General features: G+C 33.0%; 1 protein-coding gene across 1 annotated transcript in view; it reads right to left on the reverse strand.

Moving 5' to 3' along the window:
• Positions 1-15,719, reverse strand: part of NCKAP1 (NCK associated protein 1) — a 96,801-nt gene that overhangs the window by 40,892 nt on the left and 40,190 nt on the right. Inside the window, exons 8-15 of the mRNA XM_082841330.1 lie at positions 15,628-15,676; positions 11,433-11,589; positions 8,734-8,790; positions 6,208-6,304; positions 5,720-5,826; positions 4,845-4,977; positions 2,340-2,421; positions 313-371 (exon numbers count right to left, since the gene is read on the reverse strand). Coding sequence (XP_082697456.1) covers positions 313-371; positions 2,340-2,421; positions 4,845-4,977; positions 5,720-5,826; positions 6,208-6,304; positions 8,734-8,790; positions 11,433-11,589; positions 15,628-15,676 — 741 coding nt within the window. The remainder of the gene's footprint in view (positions 1-312; positions 372-2,339; positions 2,422-4,844; positions 4,978-5,719; positions 5,827-6,207; positions 6,305-8,733; positions 8,791-11,432; positions 11,590-15,627; positions 15,677-15,719) is intronic.

A 15,719-nucleotide genomic window follows, 5' to 3' on the forward strand; every position in this document is an offset into this window, starting at 1 on the left:
AGTTCTCATCACAAGAAAAAATAAACTTTGTAACTACATGTGGTAACGGATATTAACTAGACTTACTGTGATCATTTCAAAATATACTTATATATTGAATCATTATGTTGTATACCTGAAACTAACAGAACCTTTCATGTTAATTATACCTCAATAAAAAAAAGTTTCTTTCATGAAGTAGACTATGTTAGTTATACAAAAGGAGTCTTTTCAATAGGTATATAATGAATATTTTTTTCATATTAAGTTATGTTTTCATGTTAACTAAGGTATTCAATAACAAAACAGAATGACAATGAAAATTATTCTTACCTGTAATCTAAACCAATCTAATCTCATTCCTCTGAAATCAAATACTTCCCCGTCTTCAACTACAATAATAGAAAAAAGATTACAAACCAAATTAATGTAATTAAGTTGTAATTAATATAATTTGTAATAATGTAATTATACAAACCTATAATCACATTTTAAAATTTAAGAGCTAAGACAATTCCACTTCTGGACATATATACAAAAGAATAAAGCAAGGTCTTGAAGATATGTGTACACGAATGTTTATAGCAGCATTATTCACAACAGTCAAAAGGTGGAAGTACCAAAAAGTCCATCAACAGGGGCTTCCCTGGTGGCGCAGTGGTTGAGAATCTGCCTGTTAATGCAGGGGACACAGGTTCGCACCCTGGTCTGGGAGGATCCCACATGCCGCGGAGCAACTAGGCCCATGAGCCACAACTGCTGAGCCTGTGCATCTGGAGTCTGTGCTCCACAATGAGAGAGGCCGCAATAGTGAGAGGCCCACGCACCATGATGAGAAGTGGCCCCCGCTTGCCACAACTAGAGAAAGCCCTCGCACAGAAACAAAGACCCAACACAGCAAAAATAAATAAATAAATTAATAAACTCCTACCCCCAACATCTTAAAAAAAAAAAAAAGTCCATCAACAGATGAATGGATAAACAAAATGTGATACAAACACACAATGGCACATTATTTAGCCTTAAAAAGGGAATAAATTCTGCCACATACTACAACATGGATCAAATGTTGAGGACATTATGCTAAGTAAAATAAGTTAGTGACAAAAAAGACAAATACTGTACAATTCAGTTATGTGAAGTATCTAGAATAGTCGAACTCATAGAAACATAAAGTAGAATAGTGGATCCAGGGGCTGGAGGGAAAGGAAAATGGGGAATTGTTATTTTTTAGAGTTTTAGTTTTACAAGATGAAAGGTTCTGAATATTTATTACACAACTATGTGAGTATACTTAACACTACTGAACTGTACACTTAAAAATGATAAGATAGTAAATTTCATATTATGTTTATTTTGCAATTTAAAAATAATTTAATAGGTAAGAGTGAAATAATTCTCATATCCTATAAAGATGATGATAAAGGAGGCAGTTATGCTAAGAGAAGTGTAAAGTACAGACTTCTCTCCTAAACCCTGTGACTCTCAGTTTGCTTACATGTCAATTTAAAGGACCTAAAATAGAGCATGAGGAATCCTGCAAATAGAAACTTTGGATAGCATGCTGAAGTCCCACAAAATAACTTTATATAAACCAAACACAACCAGGCAAGGTTACAGTAGATTCATTACTTAAGTGTGATAACTATAAAGGTTAATAAAACTAAATAAATTTATTACTCAGAAATTTTCAAGGTTTCTGTTACCTTTTACTTAAAGATTATAAAACTAGAACATCATATCAGTCTACTGGAATAGAGTATTCAACTAATGGAGAGGCAGTCTATTATATGACATCAACTTTTGAGATGGACAGACCTGAACTTAAGATCCTACTGTAGTAGTTAACATCTGTTAGAGTGTGGGCAAACCATGTTAAATAATTGGGAGGTTAACCCTTAAACCTTAAGTTTCCAAATCTGTCAAATAAAAGTAGTAACAGCTTTTTAACACTGATGAGGATTAAATAGGATAATACATATAAAGTGCCTGCCCAGATTAACCATTTTATTAGTGGTATCCATTACTGTCATAGGTAATGCTTGGACCAAATATGCACTTTGTTACGATGTGGAGTGCTCATTTTTCTTTATTATTTTTTTATATTACAAAATGCTTTCTTCCCCCTGCTGAATAATAAGAAATGTTAAGCTATACTTCTTATGATTTTATAATCATCACACATCCATTTTGGAAACCTTTGCTTCAGAATGAACAAAGTTAAAACAAAAGAGAACAGGTTAAATATGTCCCAAAATAAGATAAGTAATTCTGTAAAAACTAACTGCTAAATCCTCTCCTTAATAATCTAATTTGAAACCTGATTACAAGAAAATGTTTTTATTTAAAAGACTTATTACCTTGTTTTACACTTAGAGAAGTCATAGTGTTCACAAAAGAGGACATGATGATTGATTCATCTTCAGGGCAAACAGAAAGATTCTGAAAATCAAAAAATAATGATAAAAACATCTAGCTGGGAAAAAACTCATAGGTCCATCAACTGGTAGATGGATAAACAAACTTGCATATCCATAGTATGGAATATTTTTCTGCAATAAACATTCCTTTCTGGAATGGAAGGTTGATACACACAATAACATGGATGAATCTCAGAAACATTATGCTAATTGAAAGAAATGAAAAATAAGAAATCATATCATGACAATTTCATTTATAGGAAAAACTTTTTTACAAGGCAAAAGGTGACAAAGAGCAGACAAGGGGTTGCTGGGGGTCTAGAGAGGGAATCAACTACAAAGGTGCAGAAGAAAACTTTTAGTGTTGGAAATGCTCTACATCTTGACTGGTGATGTTACATGAATGTACACAGTTGCCCAAATTCAAACAGTACACTAAAAATGGATGATTTTTATCATATATAAATTTTACCTCAACAAAATTACGGCCAAAAAAAAATCCCTCTCAAACTGGCTAAAAAAAGTGAATATTTGATAACTGCATGTAAAGTAGATGCTAAATGATTAACTTTTTAAAAAGTGGATGCTTAGCTCACAAAAAGCATAAATAATTTTCAAAATATTTAGACTTATACAACAATATAAATGTACACAATGTCCTACACTATACACTTAAAAATGGTTAAAATGGTAACTTTTATGTTATGTATATTTTACCACAATTTAAAAAAATTTAATACCTATTACAATGAACTATTTTAACAGGTTAATCTTAGTTCTAAATTTAAATCCTAACAAATGGTTAAAAACACTATGCATATACTTTACAACAGAAGTGGGTGGTAAAAAGCTCAGACATTTGAGTTAAGACTTGAGTTCAAATAGTGGCTCTATTACTCATGAACTGTGCAATACTGATCAAGTTACATAAGGTCTTTTTTCTTCACTATACCTACCGTCACAAAGTTGTTGTAGAGAAGTAATATACTATCAATAAATTTGCCAATTATTAATATTAGTATTATTATTGCTGCTGCTACTACTATTACTATAATCCCAGAAAAAATAAAAAATTAATTTTCTCAGTATTGTTAAAATCCAATTTATATAAAAGACACCAAAAGACATGGAGTGACTTAAAAATTCTAACACTTTAACATAAATCTGTAAAATGTATTAATAAATATCCAACTAGTCACAGTAAGTTTCAAAATGCCATGAAACCAAGAGTCTGGTTTACTTTTTTAGATTGTGATAGCACAGTAGACTTTGGTTTATCTGGTAAGTAATAACTATTCCAAAAAAAACTGCAGCAAAGCAATAACACTCTAAGCATAAAATCAGCTTTTCTATCCCCCCTTTTAATAGACATTATTAAAGGAAGCATATGAGCTCCATCTAGTGGATAAAAGAAATAAACTAGTTTAGGATAGTAAACTATAAACTGTATATAATCCAGGGTAAACAATTACATGAACAATTTTTTTTTAATTTGCATTTTTAGGTAGGTTTGAAAGAAAATTCGGATATCAAAGTATGGTTATTTATGTGGAAAACGAGTAGTTTTAGAGTAGTCTTAATATAAAGATAATTCGTGATGCTCTTCCTCTGTACCATGTTAGCTTATAGTAGTTTATAGACATCTGATTTTTTAAAATGAAAACACTGAAATATTATTTTCCTTAAAGTCAATTTATTTGGCATAAAAATAAATCTATATTAAGATTAAAAAGACTGAATCAAGAAACTATGGAAAGCAAAAAAATGAAAAAAGCTAAGACTAAAAATCAATAGAAGAAAATGCAAACTGAAAATAAAATTAGGACATTTTATTAAACTACGACATCTAGATGAATTTTTTTTTTTACTCGCCATTCTCTAACACACTATGCAAAAAGATTTATCTTCTGTTTTCCTCTAATACTTAATTATCAATTATAATGTCTCCATGAACTCTTCTTGATCTCCATAGCCACTGCCCAAGTTCAGGCTCTCAGCAGCTCTCACTTAGCCTACTACAGTAATTTTTCTTCTGATCTCTCTGCATCCTCACTTGGCCCCAGGCAATCTATCACCAACACTGAGTCAGGGTGATCTTCCTAAGTATTAAATCTGATTTATGACTAACCTCCTCTTTTGCAAGACCCTCTATAATTTGGTTACTGTACCTCTCCACCCCCAAGATAAAGAATTATTCCCTGCATGTGTTCACTATGAGTTTTATACACACGTAAGCATAATGCCCATCACACTGAACTACAACAAAATGTTTTTGCCCTTCTAGATGATGATCCCCTTAACAAAATATGACCATGACTTACTTACATTTGTATCTTCACCACTTGGCAAAAGATTACTTTCGTAAATGTTTACTGAGCAAATAAATCAGTTATTAGAGAGGAGGGAAATAAGGAACAAAAGGGAGAATATGACATAATTTTTTACCTGCACAAGTTCATTGAGGACAACAGCATCAAAGCCAGAAAGGTACTGCACGTAATACCTCTGCATTACAGGTCCGTATTTCCTCACATGTGCTCTAAGCTCTTCCATGTAAAATATTAATTCAGCAATGTGCCTTTTTAAAAAAATTCAAGAAAAATATTTCAAAAATTAAATTCACTGTTCTCAAGGAAAATATGAAATGCCTTTGATATTGCTACATTAAGTTTTTTCCTTAGAAAAGCACTGTTAAATATTTAATGTCAACTAATTTCTTTTTATATTATTTCATATAAATAAATCATGGAAAGCAAAAAAAAGCTAAGAATAAAAGACTGATAAAGGAAAATACAAAATAAAAATAAAATGAGGACATCTCATAAATACATCATTAAAAAATCATAAATGAAAGAAGATTACAGTATTAGGGAGAAGTAAGATTTTTCTGTATGCTCTTATTTCTCTGATTCATTTACCTAACTTGTATTGAGGGACCGTGGACTAAAATGAGAGAAAGATATTACAAATGACACAGTTGCAACTCCATTAGGATTCTTATTCAAATTTTTGTGTAGTACATAGTTTTGAAACATGAATTCCGTAAGAAATACTATACTATAGCAAGAAAACAAACAAGAATTCTATGACCACCTAGAGTACTAAAGAGAAAACATTTAAAGCCCTAATTCTAAGCTAAAGTTGACTTTGCATTGTAATTCATATCACCTAATGATATATTATAAATACTCCCTCCATTACGACAAATATAAAAGCCTTAAAAAAAGTTTTTAAAAATAATATTATTTTAGTCCCCAAATTCCATAGCCCATAAATCAAAATATACAAAAATTATACTTTTTAAATGTTGCTAAACTTACTTATCTATAAAGTCATCTGCACTCTTCTTTGGCATGTTATCTGCATGACGAAGTAGCCAGATAATTTCATCACGGGCAAAGGATAATGCCATAAAAACAAAAAGTGCCTGATAGATATTAAAAAAATAATAATAACATTATTTACTCTCATGCAAAGATTAAAAACAAAACGTATTCATAATCTTTCTCCAAGTGAAAAGTCATTAGCAAAACTGATAATACCAACTTTAAAAGACAGAAATGAGAAAACAGAGGAAAACTTCAATGTATCAGGGAAAGCATGCACATAAGCAAGATGTGAGGAAAATGCAGGAAGGTCTGATTTACGAGTGCCAAGTCAGCAAATTCACTCTCAGCTAAATATAAAATACACTTATGTAGTCCCTGACTCAAAGTTTTGTAAAATTTCACAGAGAGAGAAGAAAAAATTTTTTTAAATTTTAATATGACACACTGATTGTAGTTGAAATAAGGATTAAATCAATTACCTTGGGACCTAGCAAGCCAGGTTGATCAGAGAGGACAGTAGCCAATTCTTTCAGTGCAGACCTTAAAAACTTGCGTCTTTCTCTGTGCATTGAACCGCTATAGGGAAAGACACCCACCATTACAGTTTATCTGTTTCTAGTAAACTTATTATTGGCAATTAAATAACATCATTTCAGGGTCAACTTCCAAAGTTTTCTTAGGAAACAGAAGCCCTTACAAATATCTTCTATGTGTTTGTCATTAAGTGACTTTCCAATCTCATCTTTATCCCTGCCTTTCTTGTGCTGTTTTTAACCACGCTTATTTTCTTCTCTCTAGCTATAAAAATCCTACCCAAACTTCAAGACCAATCCTTCAAGAAGTATTTCCCAATATACAGATGTCTATTTCTGAATAATTTCTGCCAGTTTAGTACCATATAGACTAGCACTCTATAAACTATACTGTGAAATCCTCAAAAGTAAGCACTGTTCTATTGTATACTTGTCACCCCCACATAGAATCAATAAATATAACTTAATAAATATCTGATAATCTATATCCTCCTTTATTAAGTATATTCCTATCAAATATATAAAACTGACTAAATAGGGGCTTCCCTGGTGGTGCAGTGGTTGAGAGTCCGCCTGCCGATGCAGGGGACACGGGTTCGTGCCCCGGTCCGGGAAGATCCCACATGCCGCAGAGGAGCTGGGCCCGTGAGCCATGGCCGCTGAGCCTGTGCTCCGCAACGGGAGAGGCCACAACAGTGAGAGGCCCGCGTACCGCAAAAAACCCAAACAAAACAACAAAAAAGAAACTGACTAAATAAAAGCTATATTCAATAAGGTACTGGGATGAAATCTATTTGGTGCTACTGTTCAAAAACAGAAAGATGAGGAAAGGATAATCATAGATATTCATGTACTAGGTATCTTAAAAATAAAATACAAATTAGAAAAATTTATTCTCACACATTAACAAGGAAAAAAAATCACAGAATATTCTATAAATTCCAACTCCTCATACTATTCAAAACATACACCATTCCAAAAAAGTTTTAAAATTTAGATAGTTGCAAAAAATAAACGGCCACACACACACCACACACACCATATGCCAAAAAACTAAGTATTGATAGAAGAAATATGCAACACCAGAAATTAAGCTGTGACACAACAGATTAATTTTAGAAGACACATTAAAACCCAATCTTTGCCTATGTGACCTCAGGTTCCATCTCTCTAAGCTTCAGCCTCTCATCTATAAAGCAGGGATGATGACATCTGACTCAAAAAAATACATCTTTCATGATGCCTAATATATAGTACCTTTACAATGTCAGTATAATTCTAATGACAAGCTCTCTTTTAACTGACAATAATAAACACATCTGGTGTAATATCTAAGAAGAAAGTGGGCAAATGTTTTGATTATTTTGCTACTCAGGGTCGCTGCAAGGAATATTAACATCGAGAGAAAATATGGAGTACTATGGCACGTGTTAATGAAGGATAAGAATTACTACTCCTCACTATTTATACCTGTTTTATATAATAAATAAAGGGAATAAAAATGCCTTACTTTTAAAAGATCTTTATAAAAGATAGCTGAGACACCATATATCTGCCTAGGGTCTAACACATGAATAAGTCATAATCATATGTATTTCTGTAGGTCAGGAAAGAAATTCTAACACATTCCAAAGTATGTTATTTGTACTAGAGAATGATTTTATAATAATATAAGTACTTTATTCAAGTGAAAAAATGCATGGGAAATAATATACTACAGTTAGCAATGAATAAAGATGATTTAAATTCCCAATATCCATTTTACAGCCTAAACCTAAATTCTAAAACTTCTTGTGGTTTTATATTTTTACCTGTGACAATGGTGCTTATCTTTCTCTGCCTTATAGAAATACTGATGGATCAGATAATGTTATCTCTACATTACCTAGACTTACTGGAGAAACTATTCTATACAAGTATATCATACATAACAATTAAATGAAATATCAAATTATTCATGAGAAAATTGAAAAGTTGTTCAAACATCTTAAATACACTAATTTATATATTTACTAATAAAATATATTTACTAAAATTTGGGAAAGGTATGGGATTAACATACTTTGAAAAGTAAATATCATTTGGGAGAGTGTAAAGATATGTCAATTTTCATGAAGTATCATAAAAATCATCATAACTTGCAAAGTATTGGCACCAAAGCATAGTGGCAATAAGAGAACTGAATGATACCAAAATAAAGTCCTCTGTATAGTATTCCTTAGAGCATTTTTAAAAACAATTCAAAAATACTTAAAATCTGTCTGCATTAGCACCAATACAGAGATGTTGGTGTTAATACACTGTACTCTGGTACAGATACAGACGTTATAAACTTATTCCTCGTTGGTTGAAAGTCTTTCACTTCTACGACCATATCTTACACACCATTAATCTGCACTCACTTCAACAAAATAATGCTTTAAGAAAGGAATTCTTGATTAAAAGTTCCACAGGTAAGTTAGAACTACTTACGCATGTGACACAGCTGCCTCTTTGCATTCTCTTATGTCATTAATACGCTTATTATAGCTATGAGCAAAAAGAAAAAAAAAGGAAATATGTTAATCTTAATTTGGTCAATAACAGTAAAAATAAGTTAGTCAAATACTAGTCAATTAAAAATGTCTTATTATCAACAAGAAAAACTGGCCTTCAAACTGGAAATACATGGAAGAAGTCTATCCACATCCTTTTCTAGCACCTTAAGTATCCAATCAACTATTCTTAGAAAAATAAATCTCATATTATATTAAAATCCAGTAATAAAATTAAAATTTACCAAGTAGATTTTTATTTTATTAAATACACTTCCTTAAACCCCCAATAGAGATATTAAAATTATACTTCTAATATAATTAGCAGTGATTTCCAAAAATTGGAAGTGCTGACAAAGCTATTACTTCTGGCTTTTTATCACTTGACTTTTTATGCTATCTCGTAAGCATAAAAAAATTTCTCAAAGGACACATACTAGTGATCAATACTAGTGACTGTTTGGGAATACGGCTTTTGTGGTGGAGAAAACTGGGGCAGGAAAGCATCTGGCTACTTTAAATCATTTTAAGGAACAGAATTATGGGTGATTTTTACTCACCATTTTTAAAAAAACACTTTTTTTTCCGAATTAAAAACATTTAAATAAAAGAAACTGAACACCAACATCAAACAGTTTGAAGGTACCATCTAAAAAATAAAAGCTAATAAATATATGTTAATTTCCTTACTACTAAACGCAAAAACTCAAAATTCCTAAAATGTTAAAGAAAAATTATCTTCCTGACAACCTGGCTAAAACCACTTAGACCAAGAACTTCAACTTCTAAATTAAGTACGCTAAGATTTTTGTGTTCTTTAGGGAAATGTCCAAAATACACTAATTCTGTAATCACTGACCTGTATAAATAATGAGCTCTTATACTTGTGGTCTGACTTGTAATTACTATAATAATTCACATTTTAAGTTGGATCAATCACTCACGATTTAATAAAAAATTAAAACTTTTCAACTTTAAATACAGAGATTCTTAAATGGTAAATTTAACAAAAATTTGCATAACAAGGGAATTCCCGGGCAGTCCAGTGGTTAGGATGCAGGGCTTTCACTGCTGTGGGCCCAGGTTCAATCCCTGGTCAGGGAACTAAGATCTTGCAAGCCGTGTGGCACAGACAAAAAAAAAAGGCGTAACAAAAAGACAATCAGTTTCATGATGCCATTAAACTTATCTGTACCATATGTACCATATGCTCACTCGATATATGGAGACTGTCTGGTTCTAAATGTTTACATATATTTAAATATAATTCCACAGACAGGATGTCAGTATGCTAAGACATCACATAAGTTTCAGGATTTTTGAACTGAATCAATCAGAAAATGACAAAGCCCACAACGACACAGGATATTTCCAGGTACTCCACCCTATATAATAGAAGGTGAACTAAGAGTTGAAAAATACAGAGGGTACTGTTTCTCGTACTATGACTGAGAGACTACCTGCATGAGAATATCAGAATCACTTATGGTGACAAAATCAAAACAGTGGTCACTTGAGAAGGCTAGAGCGAGAGGGATCAGGGGTGGCAGTACTGATCAGAAAGAGGCACAAGAGAATTTTCTGGGGATAACGGAAATATTCTGTATCTTCATCTACGTGGTCACCAAGAGTATTCATATGCAAACTTGTTGAGCTGTACACCTAAAATTTATGCATTCTTCTGTTTGTAAATTTACCTCAATAAACTACTGGGGGGGGAAGGGCAGATTTCTTTAATCTCTCTAAGATACAGATAAAGGAGATACAGAAGGTTAGAGGTGATGCCCAGGAACCTGGATTTTAATCTGCATCCCAGGGTACTTCACATGCACACTAAAATTTGAGATAGTATAGTGGCTTAAACTGTCAGTACTAGACATAGCTTTACGTTTTAATAACTAATAGATTTTTTAAAATCTCAATTTCTTTACGACATTACTGAATTGGATATGAAACAAATGAAGGTAAATTTCACTTCTATGAAGCTGACAAACCCAACACAATTATTCAATATTTTCAGGTTCGGGGGACCCCCAGGATATTTTAGATGCTCCTAATTTCAAAACATTTTAAAACCAAGCCTGAATTCAACAAATGCAGGCATTAAAAATTCCAAGAAAACAAATTTGAGGATCATTTGTGTTACAGGGAATGAATCACTTAGAATACTTCCTTATTATAAGGAAACATGATTTCCTTTTTGCAGTGTCTGACTTCTGTACTTGTTATAATTAATTTAATGAAGTGTTTTTGATTGATTCATATACTTTTCTAAATGCAAGATATTCTAAAATACACTTGTAAAATAGCACTTTTAAAAATTTCAACTCTTAAAATGTACATTGTGCTTTTAGTAATATTTATGTCTAAAACCATATTACAATATGCAAAACAGTACATATCTTCTTTCTCCTAGAATGTACATTTTGAAAGGGCAGGAACACTAGATTTTTTAACCTGTGAAATTACCTGTAAAAAATATCAGGATCATTGCTAAAAACAACTTGGTGTGACTGGTAAGTTGGTATAGGCTATATCTTCTTGTGTAATATGATCCTTCTCTATCTCCAAAACTTTAATAGATATTCCACTCACTACTCTTCTCCAAAAAAGACAAAAATACTGAAAATGCCATACCCTCGTATGTTTACGAATAAGTCTTCTGCAGCTTTGTGAATGTGGAAAACTTCATCCCGAAAGAGAGAGAGGCAAGAGCTACTTTGAAGAGCTAGCTTCCAAAGGTTCAGTGCTGTTGCATCAGTATTTAGGATCCCATGGCACAAAATAAATCCAACTTTAAACAAATGAAAAAGAAGTGCAAATATAAAAGTATTCCAAAGTTAGATTATTTCAGTTACAGGGTAGCTTTTTAAAAGTAAAGAAACATTAACATCACTAAACTGAGGCTTTTAAGTGACAGTTAATAATACATATACATACAAGATACCAGCAATATTTCTCTTTTTCAAATATAATTTTCTGTACTCTGCAAAACCAGTGCTTTGAACCTACACTGATGAAATGGGAAAAAATGTCACTTCTGGGTTGAGAAGGAAGTGGTTTTAAAAAATGATTAAAAGATACTTTAAGCCAGAGATCAGAAGCTACCAATTTACACATAATACAGTAATCACTACAGTTTTTACAAAAACTGAAAAAGCTAATCTACTCTTCTAAATCTCCAGAAGAAATTAAATAGCATCTCACATTTTCATAGCAAATTATAGTTACTAAATAAGTCCTTTGACATGATTATCCTATAGTGTAGAAAGAACCAGTGGTATCCTTTTCTTATAATTGAAGAAATGAAGGTCAATGACTTGACTAAAGTTATACTAATAAAGTATTAGAGCTAGACTTTGCCTCAAGCAGTTACCATTAAAGTCCAATATTCTTTCAATATATTACGCTGTTCTCTATCATATGAATTTGAGTATCTTTTACCTTCTGTCATCTAATTTAGAAATCCTACACAAATGTGTAATGCTGTATGTTTGTTGATGTCCTCCCTAGCGCTCTATTCTAGGCCATAGAACCTCATCTTTCATTCTTTCAACATTACTGAGTGCGTATTATAAACTAGGTACCGTACTGGCCAGTTACAAATTCAATCCTATTTTCTGAGATTTCCCTCTGACTCTCAATAGTCACTCCCATCTTTAAACTCCTGAATCGTTAACATTTAACTTGCCATTTGTCTTTTATTCTTAGCTCAACCTTCCTTTTAAAGGGTCACTATACAAGCAAGCTAACTGTTAAGCATATATTGAGAAGTCATACATACAGAAGTACATTGGGGCTTCCCTGGTGGCGCAGTGGTCAAGAGTCCACCTGCCGATACAGGGGACACGGGTTCATGCCCCAGTCCGGGAAAATCCCACATGCCGCGGAGCGGCTGGGCCCGTGAGCCATGGCCGCTGAGCCTGCGCGTCCGGAGCCTGTGCTCCGCAACGGGAGAGGCCACAACAGTGAGAGGCCCGCGTACCGCAAAAAAAACAAAAACAAAAACAAAAGTACATTGAACTTCCTTTAATTTCCTGAAATATATTAAGATGTTTTTCATACAACAGGGCCCCTAAATGCAAGCCTAATTATTTGATCTAGTACGTAACCAAAGAAATAGAACATACTGTATGAAAATTTTAAAAATCCTTGAGAAGTTTTGTAAAAATTTTTGCCTCATGTACTGACTGTTTTTAAAAAATAAATTTATTTATTTATTTTTGGCTGCATTGGGTCTTCATTGTTGTGCACGGGCATTCTCTAGTTGCAGCGAGTGGGGGGGCTACTCTTCGTTGTGGTGCATGGGCTTCTCACTGCAGTGGCTTCTCTTATTGCGGAGCATGGACTCTAGGCACACAGGCTTCAGTAGTTGCAGCACGCGGGCTCTAGAGAGCAGGCTCAGTAGTTGTGGTGCACGGGCTTAGTTGCTCCGTGGCATGTGGGATCTTCCCGGACCAGGGCTCGAAACCATGTCCCCTGCATTAGCAGGCGGATTCTTTTTTTTTTTTTTTTTTTAGCAGGCGGATTCTTAACCACTGTACTACCAGGGAAGTCCCATATACTGACATTTTATACTCTAATCCCCTTAGTACAATGAAATTTCACTTAGTGCCTTGTACCTCAATGTATACTTAGATTCACAAGATTGCTGTTGATAATAAAATTTCTCTGAGAATATTATCAGTTTCATTATGGGTTACGGTATATTTTACTTTTTTAAGATATGAGTCACATTATACATTAAGATATATTCATTTGTTTATGATAAGATCAATAAAAGGTAAATTAATTTAAAATAGCCCAAGATTAGGAAGACAATTTATTAATTGAAGCACACATTAACCTCCTTTCCCCACTAAGGTCCCAATAAAAGGACAGGAAAAAAAATTTTTTTAAGCCATAAAAATATTAGAAAACAAGATAGAAGACCAATACTAGACAAGAAAGTTGGAGAAAATCTTTGAAGAAAGAAAGACTGTACTATCAATTTAAAAAGAGGTCTTTCCCAAGGAGTCCTCTTAGTGTAATTAATAGAGTAAGAACAGACCCTGAAAAGAATATCAGGATAAGTTATGGTGTAACTGCATTCAAAAGAGCAGGGTCCTCAACATTGCAGACCCTCAACAATGCTTGGTCCTAGGCTATAATCTAGATCAGTGACTCTGAAACTTTAGCTTTCTAGCAGGATCACTGGGAAGGCATATTAAATCACAGGTTGCTGGGATCCATTCAGAGTTTCTCATTCAGTAGGTCTAGGGTAGAGATCAGTATTCTGCATATCTAACAAGTTCCTAGATGATACTGCTAGCCTTTGAACTAATCTAGAGCAAAGCTCTAAAGAAAGTAGACCATCTTCTATAGAAAGTCCTAGAGTGGGAATTGATGTCAAAAAGAGAAGTGCACAGTTTGACCTAATTCTATTAATTCTACTCAAGGCTCAAATAAATGAAAGCAGCAAAACTGAGTAAACATTCCTTACTTTGGGCAATTGTGGTTATCCCAAATCTGTTTGCCTTTTCCATGCCCAGGTATCCTCCCCTTAGGGTAGTCTGTCTTCTGACTCACATTCCTGGCTCATTACACAAAGCCTGCATTCAGCATTCCCTTTTAAGGTAAAGACTGCGGGGAAACAGTCCTATTTAATGCTAGAGGTCACCTAACTCATGCCACCTAACTCTACTAATCACACTAGTTCTTTATCCACACATCCATAAACATAAAACAGTCAAGGATCACCATACTTTTGAGCAAAATCAATACTCTGAAAGTTGTGTTTTTAAATCAACAAAGCACGAAAACCTTAACTACCATTATAAAAGAAAATATAAACATCCAAACCTGATCAACATAAAAATTATAATTAATAAAAATGGCTAAGGGCAGGGGGTGTGTGCTAAATTCTTCCTCTTTCTTACTAATAACAGTGCTACTCAAACTGCCAGTGCATACTGAGATTAAGTAGAGAACTGAGAGTATTTAGAAACTATCATTTAGAAAACTTTTCACTGACAGCAATTTATAAGTAGAAACCTAACAACAATCAAATTGTTAGATTAAATTGAATCTAATAATTAAAATGTGGGCTTTTATTTTGTCTTTGCTTATTACTTTATTTCTGATAATTCCAGTAATTCAGTTCCACTGTATTTTATAAAAGTATCAATCTAAAAATCACTAAAAAAGAAAAACTGGTCCTTCACCAGTTTTAGAAACAGTATAATAAAAAGTCATCAAATAGTACCTAAATGTTAATAAATTAAGAAACAAGAACTATAAGAACTAAAAAGCACAAACTGCTCAAAATTATTCCCCTCTGCCAGTGGACCTGGGGTGGTAGAAAAAATTATAGCATTTCTCATTTATATTATATCTGTGTGTCTATTTCTCCCATAGTTTGTGAACTTCCTAGGAGTGCAAACAAGTAATTTTATCTCCCATGCAAACATATGAGTCATCTATTACATATATTAAAGTAATTAAGACCAAAAACTTTAACTGAATAAATGCAATATGAAGAAAATCATTAAAAATAAAATAAAAATTTAGTTTGGATGGCCGTGTTGAGAGGAAATATAATGTAGACCATCAGCCTTGGATTTAGTGTGGGTTCTCTGTCTTTGTCACTTACTAGCTGTGTGGACGAAACTTTAGATTCCTCATCTATAAAATAGACCATCTATCCTAACAGGGTGAGTATAAGGATTGAATGAGGTAATGTACATAGAAGTCTTAGTACAGTGCTTGGCACAAAAGTAATACATGTTACCTGTTATTTTTCTCTAAAACTTAAACCTGAGGGGGTAATCAAAAACTAACCAATTTTACTTACAGATAATCCATTTTTCCATGGCATCCAAAGAGAGATATTCGCAAGGCATCTTAAAAAGAGAAAATATAAATTTGTGGCTTAAAGAAATTCTT

The sequence above is a fragment of the Leucopleurus acutus genome, assembly GCF_964270905.1.
Source record: "Leucopleurus acutus genome assembly, chromosome: 6".
Taxonomy (NCBI): Eukaryota; Metazoa; Chordata; class Mammalia; order Artiodactyla; family Delphinidae; genus Leucopleurus; species Leucopleurus acutus.